The sequence below is a fragment of the Staurois parvus genome, unplaced genomic scaffold (genome assembly GCF_062004578.1).
Source record: "Staurois parvus isolate SC_StPar_1 unplaced genomic scaffold, SC_StPar_1.0 ptg000412l, whole genome shotgun sequence".
NCBI classification, from domain to species: domain Eukaryota; kingdom Metazoa; phylum Chordata; class Amphibia; order Anura; family Ranidae; genus Staurois; species Staurois parvus.
The window spans coordinates 2,042,899-2,063,084 of NW_028318208.1; the positions used below are offsets into that span (position 1 = coordinate 2,042,899).

Below are 20,186 nucleotides of genomic sequence, written 5' to 3' on the forward strand. Positions count from 1 at the left end.
GATCTCATGTATAATACATAAGGGGGGATATGATCTCATGTATAATACATAAGGGGGGGATATGATCTCATGTATAATACATAAGGGGGGGATATGATCACCATGTATAATACATAAGGGGGGATATGATCACCATGTATAATACATAAGGGGGGGATATGATCTCCATGTATAATACATAAGGGGGGATATGATCTCCATGTATAATACATAAGGGGGATATGATCTCCATGTATAATACATAAGGGGGGATATGATCTCCATGTATAATACATAAGGGGGGATATGATCTCCATGTACAATACATAAGGGGGATATGATCTCCATGTATAATACATAAGGGGGGATATGATCTCCATGTATAATACATAAGGGGGGATACGATCTCCATGTATAATACATAAGGGGGGATACGATCTCCATGTATAATACATAAGGGGGATACGATCTCCATGTATAATACATAAGGGGGGGATATGATCTCCATGTATAATACATAAGGGGGGATATGATCTCCATGTATAAATACATAAGGGGGGGTATGATCTCCATGTATAATACATAAGGGGGGATACGATCTCCATGTATAATACATAAGGGGGATATGATCTCCATGTATAATACATAAGGGGGGGATATGATCTCCATGTATAAATACATAAGGGGGGATATGATCTCCATGTATAATACATAAGGGGGGATACGATCTCCATGTATAATACATAAGGGGGGATACGATCTCCATGTATAATACATAAGGGGGGATATGATCTCCATGTATAATACATAAGGGGGGATATGATCTCCATGTATAAATACATCAGTGGTTCATATAGTGAACTCGGTGTAGTTATTCACCCTGAGGTCATCACAGAGGACAAGGGGGAACTGTTTACGTCTGGAGGAAAATAAATTTAATCTCTAAACACGGAAAGGTTTCTTCACAGTAAGAGCTGTGAAAATGTGGCATAGACTTCCTCAAGAGTTGGTTCTGGGCAGCTCAGTGGATTGCTTTAAAAAAGTCCTGGATTCTTTCTTGGATACACAGAATATAACTGGATACTAACATTTATAGGTAAAGTTGATCTAGGGAATATCCGATTGCCTCTATGGGGGATCAGGAAGGAATTTTTTCCCCTGCAGGAGCAAATTGGATCATGCTTTGCTGGTTTTTTTTGCCTTCCTCTGGATCAACTGTCGGAGAAGGATTATAATTTTTTTTTTTTTTTAATTTAATGGTTGAAGTGGATGGACTTTTGTCTTTTTTTTAGCCGCACTAACTATGTAACTATGTATAGATCTACTTCAAACTTCTGGATGCCACTTATGTATGTTTGGTTCTGATTGGTTGCTATAGAGTAACAGAGGAGGCTCCTTTTGCTGACATTGTTATAACTGAGGCCCAGTAGATACCCAGACATTTGGTTAAAATGATTGTGAAAGAATTGTGGTAACTCATATGTTTTGCACAGTACAGACAATTGAAATAAAGATTGTTAACATATTAAAAGTTTTTCTTTTAAATTTACTGGCACATGTAAACTCAAGCTGAACATTATCTGCTCAAATCCTGGGAAATACAGAGTAGCCCAAATCTCTTGGGAAGATGAGCTTGCAATGGACCGGATTGTCTTCTTGTGAGTTTGCAAAAATAGTTTGCAGGACTTTTAAAATACACACACATCCAGAATATATTTTACATTAAAGTGTTACTAAACCCAAAACAGTACAATCAGTCTGTATATGCAGTAAAGCATGCTTGTTATACTCACTGTGGAACCTAAGGGGTTAATCCTCCACATGTAAAAAGGCTGTTTGATCCTCTCTTCTCTAAACCTCCCTTTCTTCTACTGTCCCCAATATATCTCCTGATGGGATAGCGCCTTGGGGGCAAGCTGCACATGCTTAGTTTGGTGTGTATTGCTAGAGAGTTTTTTTTTCTTTTTTCTTGGGAGAGTGCATGTGATCAACACTGTCCAGACAGAGGGTCTGGGGTCCAGCAGCCTTAGGACAATCAGCGGAGAATAAAAACTCCTCCTACAAGCTTTAACTAGTGCTCTGCTAGACACTGATAGAAGTCGCAAGACTGCTATATACTGCTAATAAGAAAAGATATTTAGCAGTTTATATTTACTAAAATAATTGCATTTCCATGTTGTGTGTACTGTGGGAGACCAGATATAATGAATGCAGAGTCCGGGGAGACCAGATATTGTGAATGCAGGGTCCGGGGAGACCGGATATAGTGAATGCAGGGCCCGGGGAGACCAGATATAGTGAATGCAGGGTCCGGGGAGACCGGATATAGCGAATGCAGGGTCGGGGGAGACCGGATATAGTGAATGCAGGGTCCGGAGAGACCGGATATAGTGAATGCAGGGTCCGGGGAGACCAGATATAGTGAATGCAGGGTCCGGGGAGACCAGATATAGTGAACGCAGGGTCCGGGGAGACCAGATATAGTGAACGCAGGGTCCGGGGAGACCAGATATAGGGAATGCAGGGTCCGGGGAGAACCAGATATAGTGAATGCAGGGTCTTGGGTTTAGTAACACTTTTATTGGTATACAAACATGAAAAATTACTTCTTAAAAACAACCAACTAAACAGCTAATTATATTATACACTCTTCAACATGAACTCTTATATTGTATTCACATGTTAATTTATGACCACTACAGGTAAGTATAATATCTATCTTTTTTTGCATGCGTCTTTTGCATATACTTTCAACGTGGATATTAGAAGCAGATCTTACGTTGTACTACAGCTCATGAATTAATTATCTCTTTGGTCACTTTTTTTAATGTATTTAATTGAGAAAATTACTCAGGTAGGTATCCAGTTTCTAGGCATTCCGAAGGTTAGGCCTAGCAAAAATAAACATGTAACTGTATTGTTGCATAATGGGAAGCTATAGCATTTTCAAGTATGAAAATTAATAGGGAAAAAAAAGGGGAGGGGATACAAATATTGAACAATAATCAATGGTTCTGTACAATATCTACATGTGATCAAGGATTGCTAGGTCACAATTTTATTGACATTCCTGTTTTCTGTTACAGGAGATGTCATCCAACTTGTAAATACCAAGTCATCAGTCCACAAAGGAGGCAAGCCGTGTGGTGCTCTGAACAATGTGACAGTAGCCTCTAAAGCTTACAATCTGTCCTCCGACCTCATGAGGATCATGATGAAGTCCAGAGTGCTGAACGAGGAACCCTTGACCTTACAAGGAGGAGAAATTCTGGCCAGAGGCAAACGTTCAGATCCACTTAATCTGCTCTGCTACAGTAACAGAACAGGCTGCCAGTTCTTTATACCTCAGGGCTTTAATAGCACCTTCCCAGATTTAACGGACATTATCCAGGTCATGATCCAAGTGGATTCCAACCCTTACCCCTTTGGCTTCATCAACAACTACACCGTCTCCACTAAGGTAGCCTCTATGGAATTCCAGACCAGTAATGGCAGTCAGATCCCAGTGGAGAGTCTGGATTCTGAAAAGGCAATCACTGTTAGTGTCGCCAATAACACTGGTGTTGGCAATATTACAGCAGGTGTGGCTACGATTGAGAGCCGGCGATCCGTGAAAGTGGACATTGAAGCAGAGAGCAGTAATGAAAATGCAGGCCTTCACATTCAAATTACCTATAAAGTCCTAGATGGTGAGTAATTATATACTGTTTATCATAAATGAACATACATTATGTTAAAAAAAAACATATATTTATTCATCCAAAGTTAGTCTTTCAGTTATAGAGGAGGTCTGGTGGGCTGGGGCATCCACTTGCTTTTTATATCTTGTGGGCAATCCAGAAGCAAGATTTCTCCACCATAATTCCATATTCTGTCTCTGCCCACTTTGGAGTCCGACTCCCCCTGTTGCATCAGAGTATTCTGCTGAACCTTTTCGTGGTGGTAACAGTAAGAATGCAGAGCTGGGAATTCAACTGAGTATTTTCGCCTTAAAAGACCCCAAGAGTTATTCCCCATCATTTACCAAAACTCATAATGAGATCATCCACAAGGCACCCTAGGCAGGAGCCAGGGGCCCAATGGATTTTCAGGGTGGGGCCCAATGGATTTACAGGGTACGGGCAGGGGTGGTGCCCGCTATGATTTTCATGCTCTTGCAGAAAACCAGGGAGAGAGTTAATTGGTCAAAGCTGTGCACAAGGGAGGGTGGACTTGTGGAAAGTTAATGCCTGTTTGGGCAAGTACTGTGCCTACTGCAATCTTTTTCAAGGTCAATGGACGAGATTGGGTACGGCAACACTACTACCTTGCCTAGGGCCCCATTTTCCATTGATCTGTCTCTGCCAAAACTGGAATATTAGTTTTGGTTGAGCTGACCTTTAAACTCCCGTAGAGCAGTGTATTGGTTTAAAGGCACCATCAACCCAGAAGAGATTTTTTTTAGCTCTTAAAAGAATTCTGTGAGCAAAATTAAAATTTCGGCAATGAATGGATTTTGTTGCCTGAATCTCCCACATCCTGTATTGCCCAGAGATCTCCCATTTTGTAATTTCTTGTTTTACTCCACTCCACTATTTTTCTGCTCCTGGTGAAGTCTCCTCAATGTAAAGGTTACTTTGACAACAGAGGACTGTCAAAAGACCATCTAAAGTCTATGTGCCAGCACCCTACTGGCCCTGAACAACCGTTCTTGAAGGGACAGAGGAAATTAATCTTGTCCAACTGTATGCCCCTACCCCTTTTCCTATCTATTACCAAGACTGGGATTCTGGCACCATTAGAGCATTCCTATTAGGTCAGACAAAAAAAGAAAAATCAATGAACAACAATTTTTTTTTCAGTCGTCAAATAAAAAAGAGGACTAGTACTTGGCTTTCCCATTGCTCATGCCTCTAGTCTTGGCTTTCCCATTGCTCATACCTCTGGTATGCTGATGACTTTTGAAGTCTTCAGCACACAACACTTTGTGTGTTGGTTGACTGGCCCATGTGTTTTCTGTGGTTCTAGCCACCCCCCCATGCCTCTACAGGACACAGTAGTGACGTAACGGATGGCCAGTGAAACCAGAGCGCACACAGGGGACCAGTCATTTAGCACTCCTGGAAGTGGGTTGAATGCTGAAAATTCTTCCTACAGCATAGCTCTTCAAGAGAGCCAAATTAGAAGAATTGGAGGGAGGATAAAAAGGCACTACTCCTCTGATTTTAAAGGCACATAATTTTTTACACGGCAGTGAGTTGCTTTAATGACCGTAGAAGAGGCTCTAAGGACTCTTGCACATGGGCTCCAAAAACGGCACTTTTTAGGCGGTCTTTTTTTTTTTATACTGGTTTGAGTGCAGGCCATTGCTTTCAATGGGCCTGTACACACATATACACTCATATTAGAAAACTAGTGCCACATTTAGATCAGTAAAAAGAAAAAATACAAAAAAATCTGCATTACCAGTCAGTTATTTTCGCACGTGCACCTCCCACTTGAATAATAGTTTATACCATTTGAATATTTGGCATTCTGGAAGCGCTTTTGTGCGCATATAGCTGTGTAAACGCGTATACTATATAGACCATACTCACATTTTTTGTGCAGGAACTTTCTGCCAGGATGATGTTCCTATTTTAGTACCGTGTGCAGGGACTCTTAGGCCTGTTGCACACGGGAGTAAAAAATTTGTTTTTTACTGATCTGAAATGAGATGCACTGTTGTCTATGAGACATTGCACACAGCTGAGTAAAGATCAGTAATACAGCTTTGAGTACAGAGCAGTAAAGAAAAAATAGAAAATTTTACATTTTAGTGCAGTAATTTCTTGCGTGTTTACTCGTTTACTTTTTTACGGGAGTATAAATGAGTATATTACGACACTGGCAATGAAGATTAATTATACTCATCTATACGCTTACACACCTTTACTATCCTATATTCAATATTTCTCAGTTCTTTACACACAGTTTTTGGCCCCTTGCACACAGGCGACACAAATTCCTGAGTAAACATCTGTAAAATATGACACCCGTGTGCAAGGGGCCTTAGTTCCCATTCCTGTGTAAGGACCTTCCTAGCTCCTTGAATGTAGTTAGCTCTGCAGAAAATCAAAGCAACCAATCAGATATAACCTTTTAGCGCTCTAACATTAGACGAAATAAATCTAATTGTAGTTTATATTTAAGTTTTGCACTCTTTTATTAAAGAGGCACTGTCGCCAAATTAAAAAATGCATAAAAAAAGCACAAAATATTGTAACGCAAATAATTATGAAAATAAAACTGTTTTTTTTAAGTTGTTTTTTATTCACTTGCAATGTGCCTTTGCGCTTGCTAGAAAATTTGACTATTCCAAGAAAAGTCAATTCCTTAGCACAGTCCCCTCCCTTCTTGCACATCATAGCCCTTTCCTCTTTTGTGAATGTCTGTCTGTGCTGGCTCAGCTCCTCTGCCCTCACCACCCCACATGACCTTTTATATAGCTGGGGAGGGGGGGAAGTGGAATACTTGGGGAGTATCACTTGAGAGACAGCTTCGAGTCTTCTGGGATTGCTGGCATCACATCCAAGATGATGGCATCCACCAACAGTCGCAGGACTTTTGGAGATCTACATAAGGGAGGCTTTCACAGGTTGTTCAGATGCATAAAATACCTTATTTGCACTTATAATTCTCTGCACATTTTTTGTTGAAATTAATATTCTGGTGATGGGACCTCTTTGAATAAATTTGCTGTTTCTATTCTTCATAGGTGTTTGTTAGGCTTTTTTTTTTGTATTTATTGAAACGTCTGCTAGTGAAACTGATCTTCTCTGTCTCTTCCTAGAATGGTATTCCCACATGGAAAAAGAGCCGTACATCTCCACCTATCTTCATGAGACCGATCATCCCAACCAGTACAATTACAGCATCATGAAGCAGGTCACATTGGATGCTATAAAGGAAGAGGACCATAAGCTGTACACATTCTTCATCGCTCCCATGTAAGAGAATAGCTGACAGATGGTATGGTAGATGTGGTTGGCTAAAGGTGCCTACACACAGGTTGATCTCCAGTGGCCCAATCCAAACCTGATTAGAGATATTGAATGTATGTAAAGCCTAAACTTTTTTCTTGGTTTTGGATAGAGTAAGTACTCACTGCTGCTTCTTTAGAACAGGAGGTGAAGACAATTCTCCCCTTGGGATGGCGAAAAAAGAAACTGGCAGCAGTTTTAACCATCCTCTATTCTTTATTGAAACTAAAAATTAATTTTTGGCCACTCTGTATTGTATCATGGGGATATCCAGCCCACCGCAATCAACCAAAGTAATGTATAAAGTTTAGAAGGCACTACCTTAAAATCTGTGTTATATTACAGCAAGAGTTTTATATATTAATGACCATTATCTTGTAGATTTTTTTTAAAGGTAATTTAAATTGTTTTTTATATACAGAACAAAGAGAAATAGAATAGGGCACATAAAGACAGGCCGGTAGTACACAAAATAGGAAATAAATTCCTTACCTAATCAAGTACATATGCATAGAAGCCTATCAAAGTAACGTAACCAAAATCTCAGCTGGTGAGATTACATCATAGGATACAAAAGAGGAAAAAAAACACATGTAAAAGATCTCAAGAAGTACGATCAAACATAGATATAAATCATTGCTTTCAGGACCACAAGGACATCATTATACAGTCCTACCACAAGCTCAAAATAATCAAACCTCTATATCAGTCCCTAACCCTCAAGTGGCGTACAATCTAAGGTCCCTAACTCACATTCATACATACACATACTAGGGCCAATTTAAACAGGGTCCAATTCACCTACCAGCATGTCTTTGGAGTGTGGGAGGAAACTGGAGTACCCGGAGGAAACCCACGCAGGCACGGAGAACATGCAAACTCCAGGCAGGTGGTGCCGTGGCTTGGATTCGAACCAACAACCCCAGTACTGTCATGCGGAAGTGCATGGGCAGCACAGTGGCTAAATGGTTAGCACTTCCGCCTGGCAGTCACGAGACCACGTGACGTAACGCGTAGGCACGCTAAGACGCAACCTCCGGTATCCGAAGTGACGCACTTCCGGTGCGGGACGCCATTTTCCTGGTTATCAGGAAGCAAAACACGTGTGCAGTTTGCCCATATAGGGACAGAAAAATCGCTGTACAAACAATTGGGAGTTACTTTTTGCTATTTCTTAATTAAACTCTGGCATATTGGAAATACTACACTATGGAGGATCTATCTTTTTTTGACTCACTAATATGTGAGAGAGAGTTTGCAGAGAGTCGCTGGTGAGGATCCTATGAGGCACAGCAGTGAAGGTGTGGAGGAGGCCAAATAGGAGTATCAGAGAGGTACCAAACCAGGATTCTTGAGGATCCAGAGTGATCCTAAAGGCTTGTAGGCCCCTAGGGGTCGTTGGAAGGAGGTGAGCAGGCATTGCAGCCGAAGTGGAAAGGAGTGTGTTTTTTACACGAGTGGCACTATATATATAAAGACACACTGCATGTATATAAATATCACTTGGAGCATATTGATTTGGATTTGAACATTGGACGTTGAATTAAGTCGATGTGGCACCATCACATGATATTGATTTATTTATTTTTTTGAAGTGGCACTATCACAAAATTTATGTATAATTAATGGAATATGAGTTTATATTGATTTTTGGGATATAGGAATATATGTGTATGTATTAAGTGGCATGCAAGAGCACTGAGAGGATTATAGCATTAATCACAGAGTGATCCAATAAAAAACAGTAATGTCCAAAAAATAAGTCCCAAATATTCAAACTTTATCATCCAGTAGGAAGAAATCCTATTTCATCCCGTGGTACCTCAAAAAAAACAAAATTGAATAATCTAGTGCATTACCTTTGTAAACAATATATATTCACTCAGTGCAAAAAAACACAAAAAACACAAAAACTGTGCAAAAACTATATATATATATATAGTTTTTGCACAGTTTTTGTGTTTTTTTGCACTGAGTGAATATATAGTAGGATGAAATAGGATTTCTTCCTACTGGATGATAAAGTTTGAATATTTGGGACTTATTTTTTGGACATTACTGTTTTTTATTGGGGCACTTTTTTATTGGACTTTTTTTGGTTTTTGAGTATTTATTATTATGTAATTTGAATATTAATATGTTTTTGTAATTTTATCACAAAAAGGTTATAATATTGAATTGCTTTCTGGGGAGAAAGTGTGACTTTTTGGAAATTTTGGGGTGGAGGTGGTTATACACTTATTTATTAATCACAGAGTATATGCATTATATATGATTTTTATTTTATAAATAGTATATTGTTTTTTGGTTTAATGAATGTTTAGCGCTACACTAATTTAAATATATATTTGAGCACTGTTTTGGGTACCAGTTTGAGTGTTAGCAGCTGAAAAATTAGGAGGGGAGGTTCCATAGAAGCGCAGGAGGACTTAGAATAAGTTTTATGTAGCGTGTCTCTAGTCTCTGCCTATCTCCTGTATTGTCTCTAATCCCCCCACTGTTACACATCTGCAGTCTCTGATCATCTCCTCTGTTATGTCTCTAATCCCCCCACTGTTACACATCTGCAGTCTCTGTCTATCTCCTGTATTGTCTCTAATCCCCCCACTGTTACACATCTGCAGTCTCTGTCTATCTCCTGTATTGTCTCTAATCCCCCCACTGTACACATCTGCAGTCTCTGTCTATCTCCTGTATTGTCTCTAATCCCCCCACTGTTACACATCTGCAGTCTCTGTCTATCTCCTGTATTGTCTCTAATCCCCCCACTGTACACATCTGCAGTCTCTGTCTATCTCCTGTATTGTCTCTAATCCCCCCACTGTTACACATCTGCAGTCTCTGTCTATCTCCTGTATTGTCTCTAATCCCCCCACTGTACACATCTGCAGTCTCTGTCTATCTCCTGTATTGTCTCTAATCCCCGCACTGTTACACATCTGCAGTCTCTGTCTATCTCCTGTATTGTCTCTAATCCCCGCACTGTTACACATCTGCAGTCTCTGTCTATCTCCTGTATTGTCTCTAATCCCCCCACTGTTACACATCTGCAGTCTCTGTCTATCTCCTGTATTGTCTCTAATCCCCCCACTGTTACACATGCAGTCTCTGTCTATCTCCTGTATTGTCTTTAATCCCCCCACTGTTACACATGCAGTCTCTGATCATCTCCTCTGTTCTGTCTAACATCTATGATTGTCTTCTTTCACATACTGGATAATACAAAACTAACTATATGTATCTTTCTCTTTTTCTCGCTCTTGCTGTAGAGTGGATTCTCAGAGGCTGATACCAAGTCAAATCCAGGTCTTTACACTGTTTTAATTTAAAAATATGTCTTATGGTTTGTAAAATATAGAGAACTTTTTTCATTTTAATTTTTCTATTAATGTGTGTAGTTTTTTCCCTGGAGTTCAGCTTTTACCTCAACTAACCCTTTGCTCTAACCTCAAAAACCCTAATCTAATCCCATTCCATTGCACTAGATTGAACTCAAAAGAACTCAAAGAGTGCAAAAAAAAAAAAAAACCCAACAGGAATACCTACCTTATTCCTGGCTTCTGCATGCCATACAGCCAGTCCTCATACAATGCAGGACCTGCGTCGGGAGATGGTGGGGTCACTATATAGCAATTTTTGTTGTGCTGTTCAGCTTTGATGAGTAACTCAAGCCAGCAATGTTTTCTCTACCATCCATTTATGGGCACAGAGCATTGGATTGTTGTAAGCAGTGCCGCATTTAGACCTTGGGGGGGCCTGGGGCACTACAAGTTCGGGTGCCCCTCAACATAGAGATTAAATTATAAGTGAAAAAATTGAACTGAAATGAACGAGAAACCGCATTTGTTCTAAAAAAAATATATGTTAGGTTTTGAAGAAGACGCGTACACTATATTGCCAAAACTATTGGGACACCCCACCAAATCATTGGATTCAGGTGTTCCAATCACCTCCATGGCCCTCCATGGCCACAGGTGTATAAAATCTTCACCTAGGCTTGCAGACTGCTTCTACAGACATGTGTGAAAGAATGGGTCGCTCTCAGGAGCTCAGTGAATTCAAGCGTGGTACCACTTGTGGGAACTTTGTGGGAACAGTTTGGGGATGGCCCCTTCCTGTTCCAACATGACTGCACACCAGTGCACAAAGCAAGGACCATAAAGACATGGATGAGCCAGTTTGCGGTGGAGGAACTTGACTGTCCTGCACAGAGTCCTGACCTCAACCCCATAGAACACCTTTGGGATGAATTAGAGAGGAGACTGTGAGCCAGGCCTCCTCCCCCGACATCAGTGCCTGACCTCACAAATGTGCTTCTGGAAGAATGGTCCAACCTTCCCATAGACACCCTCCTAAACCTTGTGGACGGCCTTCCCAGAAGAGTTGAAGCTGTTATAGCTGCAAAGGGCGGGGCCAACCCAATATTGAACCCTACGGACTAAGACTGGGATGCCATTAAAGTTCATGTGCGTGTAAAGGCCGGCCGACCAATACTTTTGGCAATGTAGTGTAACTTATTTTTTTTTTTCAATTTTATTGACTAAGATTACAAGTTGCAGGTATTTGTCATACATCACAGAAACCAGAAGTCCTCATCCCTTTCTTTCCCACTGAAGTCAGGCATACATGTTCTGCATCCAACTGCATTTCTGTGGTTAAAGTGTTACTAAACCCACAACAGTAATATCAGTCTGTATATGCAGTAAAGTATGCTTGTTATACTCACTGTCGAACCTAAGGGGTTAATCCTCCGCATTTTGTAAAAAGGCATGGAAATGCAATTATTTTAGTAAATATATTATATTAAATCTATTATAGTAAATCTTCACCTAGGCTTGCAGACTGCTTCTACAGACATGTGTGAAAGAATGGGTCGCTCTCAGGAGCTCAGTGAATTCAAGCGTGGTACCACTTGTGGGAACTTTGTGGGAACAGTTTGGGGATGGCCCCTTCCTGTTCCAACATGACTGCACACCAGTGCACAAAGCAAGGACCATAAAGACATGGATGAGCCAGTTTGCGGTGGAGGAACTTGACTGTCCTGCACAGAGTCCTGACCTCAACCCCATAGAACACCTTTGGGATGAATTAGAGAGGAGACTGTGAGCCAGGCATACAACATATAACAAGCATACTTTACTGTATATGCAGTAAAGTATGCTTGTTATACTCACTGTCGAACCTAAGGGGTTAATCCTCCGCATTTTGTAAAAAGGCATGGAAATGCAATTATTTTAGTAAATATAAACTGCTAAATACCTTTCCTCATCAGCAGTATATAGCAGTCTTCCTGTCTGTGATCCTGTCTTCTATGCCTCTCCTCTAGTTGAAATGTCTATCTGATTCAAACTGAATCTGTAGTCACATGCACATGCTCAGTTTGGTGTGTATTGCTAGAGAGTTTTTTTTTGTTCTTGGAAGGGTGCATGTGATCAGCACAGGGCCAATCAGCACTGTCCTGGGGTTTCATATCCTCCTAGAGCAGAAAGAAAACTCCTACAAGCTTTAAACAGTATTCTGCTGAAGTCACAAGACTGCTATATACTGCTGATGAGGAAAGGTATTTAGCAGTTTATATTTACTACAATAATTGCATTTCCATCTTGTGTGTACTGTGAGAGATCAGATATATATTATGGGCAGCACAGTGGCTAAATGGTTAGTGCTTCCGCCTGGCAGTACTAGGGTCGTTGGTTCGAATCCCCACCACAGCACCACCTGCCTGGAGTTTGCATGTTCTCCCTGTGCCTGCGTGGGTTTCCTCCGGGTACTCCGGTTTCCTCCCACACTCCAAAGACATGCTGGTAGGTGAATTGGTTCCTGTCTAAATTGGCCCTAGTATATGTATGTATGAATGTGAGTTAGGGACCTTAGATTGTATGCCCCTTGAGGGGTAGGGACTGATGTGAATGTACAATATATATATATATATATGTAAAGCGCTGCATAAATTGATGGCGCTATATAAGTACCTGAAATAAATTAAATAAATATAGTGAATGCAGGGTCCTGGGTTTAGTATCACTTTAATAAACCATATCTGTTAAAGAAAATTTTAAAAAAAATTCCGTATCCACAAACACTTTGTTCATTTTCTTATTAATAAAACAAATTTTAAAATGATTACATTTTTTATAAAGGAAGTATGGGGCCGGCGCCTCCTCTGGCAGAGGGGGCTGGGGCAATTGTCCCTTTTGCCCCCTTATAAATCCAGCACTGGTTGCAAGTCTGGTGGTTCAGGACTACAGCCTGCTCCCTGCAGCTGGGAGTTTGGGGGCTGAGGAGTGTAGACTGCAATTGATCATTTTTTGCAAGTATATCTTTGGAGGGCAAAGCTTGATAATTGGCAGCTTTGGGTTATACTGCCACCTTCAAAGGAAACGGACTCTAGTCTCCTGGAAAACTGAAGGCCCGTCCCCTAGAGACTAACACCTCCCAACTCCCACCTGCTTGGTTTTCACTTATTGTCCTTAGGAGAATAAATGTCTCTCTTTCCTTTCTGATATATTGAAGATGTCTCTTCTAGGAACACCTACTGATAGATTCAGGTCAGGTACTGGAAAATCTGGAAGTCTTTCCAGTTGGCCTAGGGGTGCAGGTTTCCCCAGTTCGTTAAAGTATAGCTAACGACAAACTTAAAGCAGGCCATACATGGGTCGAATTCCGAATGAGTTTTCAGTCGAAAAACGAAAGTATTGTTCGTTCTGTAATCCGATGATGCCACCAGTGATTTCGAAATTCGGTAGTTTTTCACTAATTTTCCACCATGCCTGATAAAATGGGGAGGAACCACGAAAATCGGCCAGTCCCATTGCTCCACTAAGAGAGCAAAAATCGGCCGATTATTCTTAGGTCTTATTTTGAACAAAAAATCGTTCGAAAATCGACCCATGTATGGCCGGCCTTAGTTGTGGATAGAAAAGAGACAGGAATTGGAGCACCTGTTAGGTTGGTACAGCTGTCTGTGCCACGGTTATAAAGATTCACCCAGTTTCATGGTTACTGTTATCACTGAAAGTGAAACTTAAAGAAAATTCCAAATTTTGGGTTGTCCCCAGTAGAGAGGGGAAATCTTGCAGTGGGGACGCTAGTTCTAATGACAACCACGGAATCCCTCCATTTGGAGGGATTTCCTCTTACTTCCTGTTTTATGGGACCAGAAGTGAAAGGAAATCTCCCCATTGGGACACAGATGGCAAAAAAAAAATGACAGAGATTATAACCCTCCCTTATGCAGGCCATAGATGGGTCGAAAACCGCCTGTTTTTTTTAATAAAAAAAAGAAAAATCGGTCGTTCAATAGGCCGACGTTACCACCAACGGTAAAAAAAAATCGGCTGATTTACGTCCCGTCTACGGCCGACATTTAATTACTTCTGTTCCTGCAGAAAGCTCCGCTATTATATTTGATATTAAAAAGTATAGCGGTTGCAACATTGTATCCATTTTGGATACAGATATTTTTATTCGGATACAAATAGATACATTGTTACAACCGCAATACTTTTTCATGTCAAATATAATAGCGGACTGGAATTCTTCTTCTTTTTCTTCCTCTTCTTCTTTTTCTTCCTCTTCTTTTTCTTGCAGGTCACGGCTCATGCGCAGATTTTTAATCTTTAAAAAGATCGGCCGATTTGCCCATCATTGCTGCGAAAATCGGCCGATCGGCAAAATCGGCTGAATTTTTTCCAACTTTATCGATAAAAGGTGCCAAAACCCAGAAAAACAGCCGACCAATTAACCCATTAACGGTGCAAAAATCGGCCGATTTTTTTTTTCCAGCCGAAAAATCAACCGATTTTCGACCCATCTATGGCCTGCATTACTCATTCCAAAATGTAAAAAAAAAAAAAAAAGTTTTGCCTTTCTGCTTTTTCCATGCAGGCTGTCCTATTCATGTCAATTGGGATGCAGCGGCTGAGCGGACGCTGCTTCCAATTTGACATCTATGTGGGTGCGTGTCCCCCAATGCATTGTGAGTTCAGGGCCACGTACCCGCAGCCACTGCATCCCAGCTGACATGCATGGGATTGTCTGCACATAGGTACACGGAAACACTTGAGCATACCGTGCGGGCAAACACAGCACACACGTGGATGGTAGGTACAGACACCCGTGTGGACAAATCCTGAAGTGCAATGTTTTGGAAGGTAAATAATTAGAATATGGACAGCACCACTAAATATCACTCCACCAACTAATATGCAAAAATATGTAAATTTAAAAGAGCAGCTCACCCAACCCTTAACAAGATGTACATTGAAATCAAAGAAAGGCAGCGCTCCTTCCTATTATCCTTTCACAGTGTTAAAATAAATCCTTTACCAATCATATATAAAAAATCAATATAACCAAAATAAATAATACATTTTTGATGATTTATTTTGGTTATATAGATTTTTTATATATGATTGGTTAAGGATTTATTTTAACACTGTGAAAGGATAATAAGAAGGAGCGTTGCCTTTCTTTGATTTCAATGTTTTGGAAGGTAACATAAATGTATACATTGAAAATTGACCTTTTTAAAAAAAAAAAAAAAAAATTATTATATTCGGTTAGTAGGTAAACCAGGAGACAAGTGCTTCTGAAGCAAATCTGGTGCTCACTGAACCCTTTGTTCAGTACATGCCAGAGTTCTTCCTGTCCTCCCAGACGGTAATTCAATTATGTCTAGTTTGTTGGTGTGTCTGCAGTTATTTAAATCTCCCAACAGGAGGCGCTATAGGGCCCATAACTAAGACAGAGGAAATGCTTTATGACAATGATCGATGGGATTGTGGTTTTGTTTGTGATTATAAATGTCTGCGTTCGTATAATGTGGTTTAAATGATTGTTTCTCTATACTTTTTGTAGAAGGAAGATGAAGTATTATTATAATATATTTGGAACATGTGTATTGGAGATTGTATTTTCTCTTTTTAGGGATTTCTCTTTTTGTTTCCATGTTCCATTGGGTGATATTCCTTTCTTTTGTAGCTGTTTTTGCATAATACAGTCACTAGTATCAAGCAAGCAGAGCTTATCTTCATTTTCCCGACTTTTCTGAACACATAAAAGATTCAATCTGGTTGCTCTAGTTTATGGATCTCAATACTGCTTATAAAAATTGCTCCTAAAATTTCAGATTTCAAAAGCGTTGGTTTAAAGCTGAACTCCAGGCAAACCGCTAAATACACCGATGGAATGTATATATACAGTTGCAAGAAAAAGTATGGGAACCCCTTGAGATTACGTGGAGTTTTGCATGAATTGGGCATAAAATGTGCTCTGAACGTCATCTAAGTCACAACAATAGAAGAACACAGTCTGCTGAACATAATACTACACAAACATTAGATGTTAGATCATTGTCCTGTTGCATCACCCATCCTCTGCGGAGCTTCAGTTGGCGGACAGATGGTCATACGTTTTCCTGCAAAATGTCTTGATAAACTCTGGAATTCATTTTCCCATCAATGACAACAATCCGTCCAGGCCCTGAGGCAGCAAAGCAGCCCCAAACCATGATGCTCCCTCCGCCATGTTTTACAATGGGGATGAGGTTTTGATGTTGGTGTGTTGTGCCTTTTTTTCTCCACACATTGTTGTGTGTTCTTCCCAAACAACTCAATCTTGGTTTCATCTGTCCACAGTATATTTTGCCAGTAGTGCTGTGGAACATCCAGGTGCTCTTTTGCAAACTTCAAACGTGCTGCAATATTCTTTTTGGACAGCAATGGCTTCCTCCGTGGTGTCCTCCCATGTGCTCGATTCTTGTTTAATGTTTTCCTTATTGTAGATGTGTCAACAAAAATGTTAGCATGTGCCAGAGATTTCTGTAGGTCTTTAGCTGACACTCTGGGATTCTTCTTTACCTCATGCAGCATTCTGCGCTGTGCTCTTGCAGTCATTTTTACAGGACGACCACGCCTAGGGAGAGTAGCAACAGTGCTAAACTTTCTCCATTTGTAGACAGTCTGTCTTACCGTGGACACATGAACATCAAGGCTTTTGGAGATACTTTTGTGAACCTTTCCAGCTTCATGCAAGTCAACAATTCTTGATCGTAGGTCTTCTGAGAGCTCTTTTCTGCGAGGCATGGTTCACATCAGACAGTGCTTCTTGAAACCAGTAAACCCAAAACAGGTGTGTGTTTTTTAAGGGCAGGACAGCTGTCAGCAACACATCCAATATCATCACACTGATTGGAGTCAAGGTTGGCTCACTCCTGGCTCCAATTAGCTCTGGGAGAAGTCATTAAGCTAGGGCCTCACATACTTTTTCCTCCCTGCACTGTGAATGTTTACATGGTATGTGCAATTAAACCATGGCAACATCTAATGTTTGTGTAGTATTATGTTCAGCAGACTGTGTTCTTCTATTGTTGTGACTTAGATGACGTTCAGAGCACATTTTATTCCCAATTCATGCAAAACTCCACATAATCCCAAGGGGTTCACATACTTTTTCTTGCAACTGTAAGAGTTGTTTGACCTGCCAGTTAATGTGTATTTCTGCCCATCCAGTCCTGAGATTTACACAGCTCTGCGACATAGACCTGAACGTTCTCTGTTGCAGTTCCCTTTCACACAAAAGTACTTTAACCCTGTGACCAGATAGTAAAAGCATTGTCCTGATGAACTCATGTCTGTGCCCCTGCTCTCTCCTTCTATCAGTATGCCCCTTGCACTGCTTCACACCTAACTAGCTCCTTCTGTGCTGCTTTTCCCTGAGCTCTGTTATACAAACTGGGTAGTAAACCTTTGAAGAGACTGATCAGTCAAATTTAGATACTTATGCTGCTATGATACGATGTATAATTAAATACAAAGCTGCATTGGTTTGTGCTTTTCAGCTATAAAGGGAGATTTATCACTGAAAACTATTATATGTAATGCCACCTAAAGGTATGCAGTCTGCAAGCACACTGGGAGCAAATCAAATGCCTGGTACTTCCAGGTATGAGGAGCATGTAATTGGCCACTCAGTTACCCAGAGCTTTCACATGGGAGAGAGTCCTTAGCCTTGTGTTGGGGCTTACATAGGATTTTCTCTTCTTGCTTCCAGTTGCTGAATGAAGCAGTGGGAAAGCAAAGGGAAGAAGAGTATGTGCAGCTTGAGAGGCCTGTTGTCCTGCCCTGCATGGGCAAAGCATGAGGACCACATTAAACCTGGATGCAATCAGTGGATAGGACTTGACTTTGCTGTGACTTCATAGCTGTGGCACACTTCCTGCCCCTACAAGGTCCAATGGGGCACTTTAAAAGCCAATAGAGAGCAGCCCCATCAGGAATGTAATGGTGGTGGTAAGGCTGGGTGCCTGGATTAGGGGATCTAGTGCCACACACAAGTACACTCACTGGCCACTTTAATAGGTACACCTTGCTGCCTGGTGTTAGCTTATGCTGCTGTAGCCCATCTACTTCAAGGTTCAACGTGTTGTGCGATTACAGATGGTATTCTGCATACCTTGGTAGTAACGAGTGGTTATTGGAGTTACTATTGCCTTTCAATCATCTCCAACCAGTCTGCCCATTCTCCTCTGACATCAACAAGGCATTTTCGTCCATACAACTGCCACTCAATTTACACAGCACATTACATATATATTGTACATTCACATCAGTCCCTAACCCTCAAGGGGCGTACAATCTAAGGTCCCTAACTTACATTCATACATACACATATTAGGGACAATTTAGACAGGATCCAATTAACCTACCAGCATGTCTTTGGAGTGTGGGAGGAAACTGGAGTACCCTGAGGAAACCCACGCACTCACAGGGAGAACATGCAAACTCCAGGCTGGTGGTGCCGGGTTTCGGATTCGAACCAGCGACCAGTACTGCCAGGCAGAAGTGCAAACCATTTAGCCACTGTGCTGCCCCATTGGATAGTTTGTCTTTTTTTGGACCATTCTCTGTAAACCCTAAAGATGGTTGAGCGTGAAAATCTCAGAGGTTTTTGAAATACTCAGACCAGTCCGTCTGGCACCAGCAACCATGCCACATTCAAAGTCACTTAAATCCCCTTTCTTCCCCATTCTGATGCTCGGTTTGAACTTCAGCAATTCGTCTTCACCACATCTAGATGCCTAAATGCATTGAGTTGCTGCCGTGTGATTGGCTGATTAGCAATTTGTGTTACCAAGCCATTGAACAGGTGTACCTAATAAAGTGGCCGGTGAGTGTGTATTTGGGCATAATTGAAGGTATGTGCAAGAACCTTGAGATTCCTGCTCTTAAAGTGGACCTATCAAAATATACTGTATATATCGATTCACTTTAAAGTGATTTGTAAAGGTTACATTTTTTAAAAATAACAAACATGTCATAGTTACCTGGTCTGTGCAATGGTTTTGTGCAGAGCAACCCCGATCCTCCTCTTCTGGGGTGCCCCACCGGTGCTCTCAGCTACTCCCCCCTGCTGAGGGCCCTTATAGTAAGTTGCTTGCTTTTGGGGGCACACATGTGGACTCGGTCCCGGGCCGTGCTCTGTTTGTCCATTAACACACAGCTTGGCCCCGCCCGCTGCTCTCTGCTCACTGGCTGTGATTGAGAGCAGAAGTAGCCAATGGTTCCCACTGCTGTCTCTGAGTCTATGAGGAGGGAGAGAGGGGAGAGAAACGCAGCTTTCATGCACAACGTTGGATCGGGATTGGGCTCAAGTTAGTATAAGGAGGAGCTGGGGGGGGGGAATGCACACAGATTATTTTTCATCTTAATTCTTGAGAATTCATTAAGGTAAAACCCGTCAGCCTCTAGAACCTCTGTAAGAATATAAGGGCATTTGGTAGCATTGACTGTGTAAGTTATTTTATTGTAAGTGCATGGAAGGAAGTGCCGAAACCAGAACATAGAAAGTCCAGATGTCGTACAACACGGGTGTCAAATTGGCGGCCCTCCAAATGTTGCCAAACTACAAGTCCCATGAGGCATTGCAAGACTGACAGTTACAAGCATGACTCCCAAAGGCAGAGGCATGATGGGACTTGTAGTTTCGCAACAACTGGAGGGCCACCAGTTTGACACCCCTACCGTAAAAGACAAAACATTTGAGGGGTTCCAGTACATATGTAATGACTATAAAGAAACCACACATTTTTAAAGAATGAGCATATGTATATAATTTTATTGTAAGGCTCCATGTACGCTGGACACTTCTGAACGGTAGAAACTGACTGCTGGAAAACATAGGTTAAAAAAAGTCTGTTTAGCCGTG

At 41.1% G+C, this 20,186-nt stretch overlaps 1 protein-coding gene across 1 annotated transcript in view; it reads left to right on the plus strand.

Annotated features, from left to right (window-relative positions):
* Positions 1–20,186, plus strand: part of PKD1 (polycystin 1, transient receptor potential channel interacting) — a 252,054-nt gene that overhangs the window by 184,539 nt on the left and 47,329 nt on the right. The window contains exons 22-23 of the mRNA XM_089686812.1: positions 3,066–3,668; positions 6,791–6,947. Coding sequence (XP_089542938.1) covers positions 3,066–3,668; positions 6,791–6,947 — 760 coding nt within the window. The remainder of the gene's footprint in view (positions 1–3,065; positions 3,669–6,790; positions 6,948–20,186) is intronic.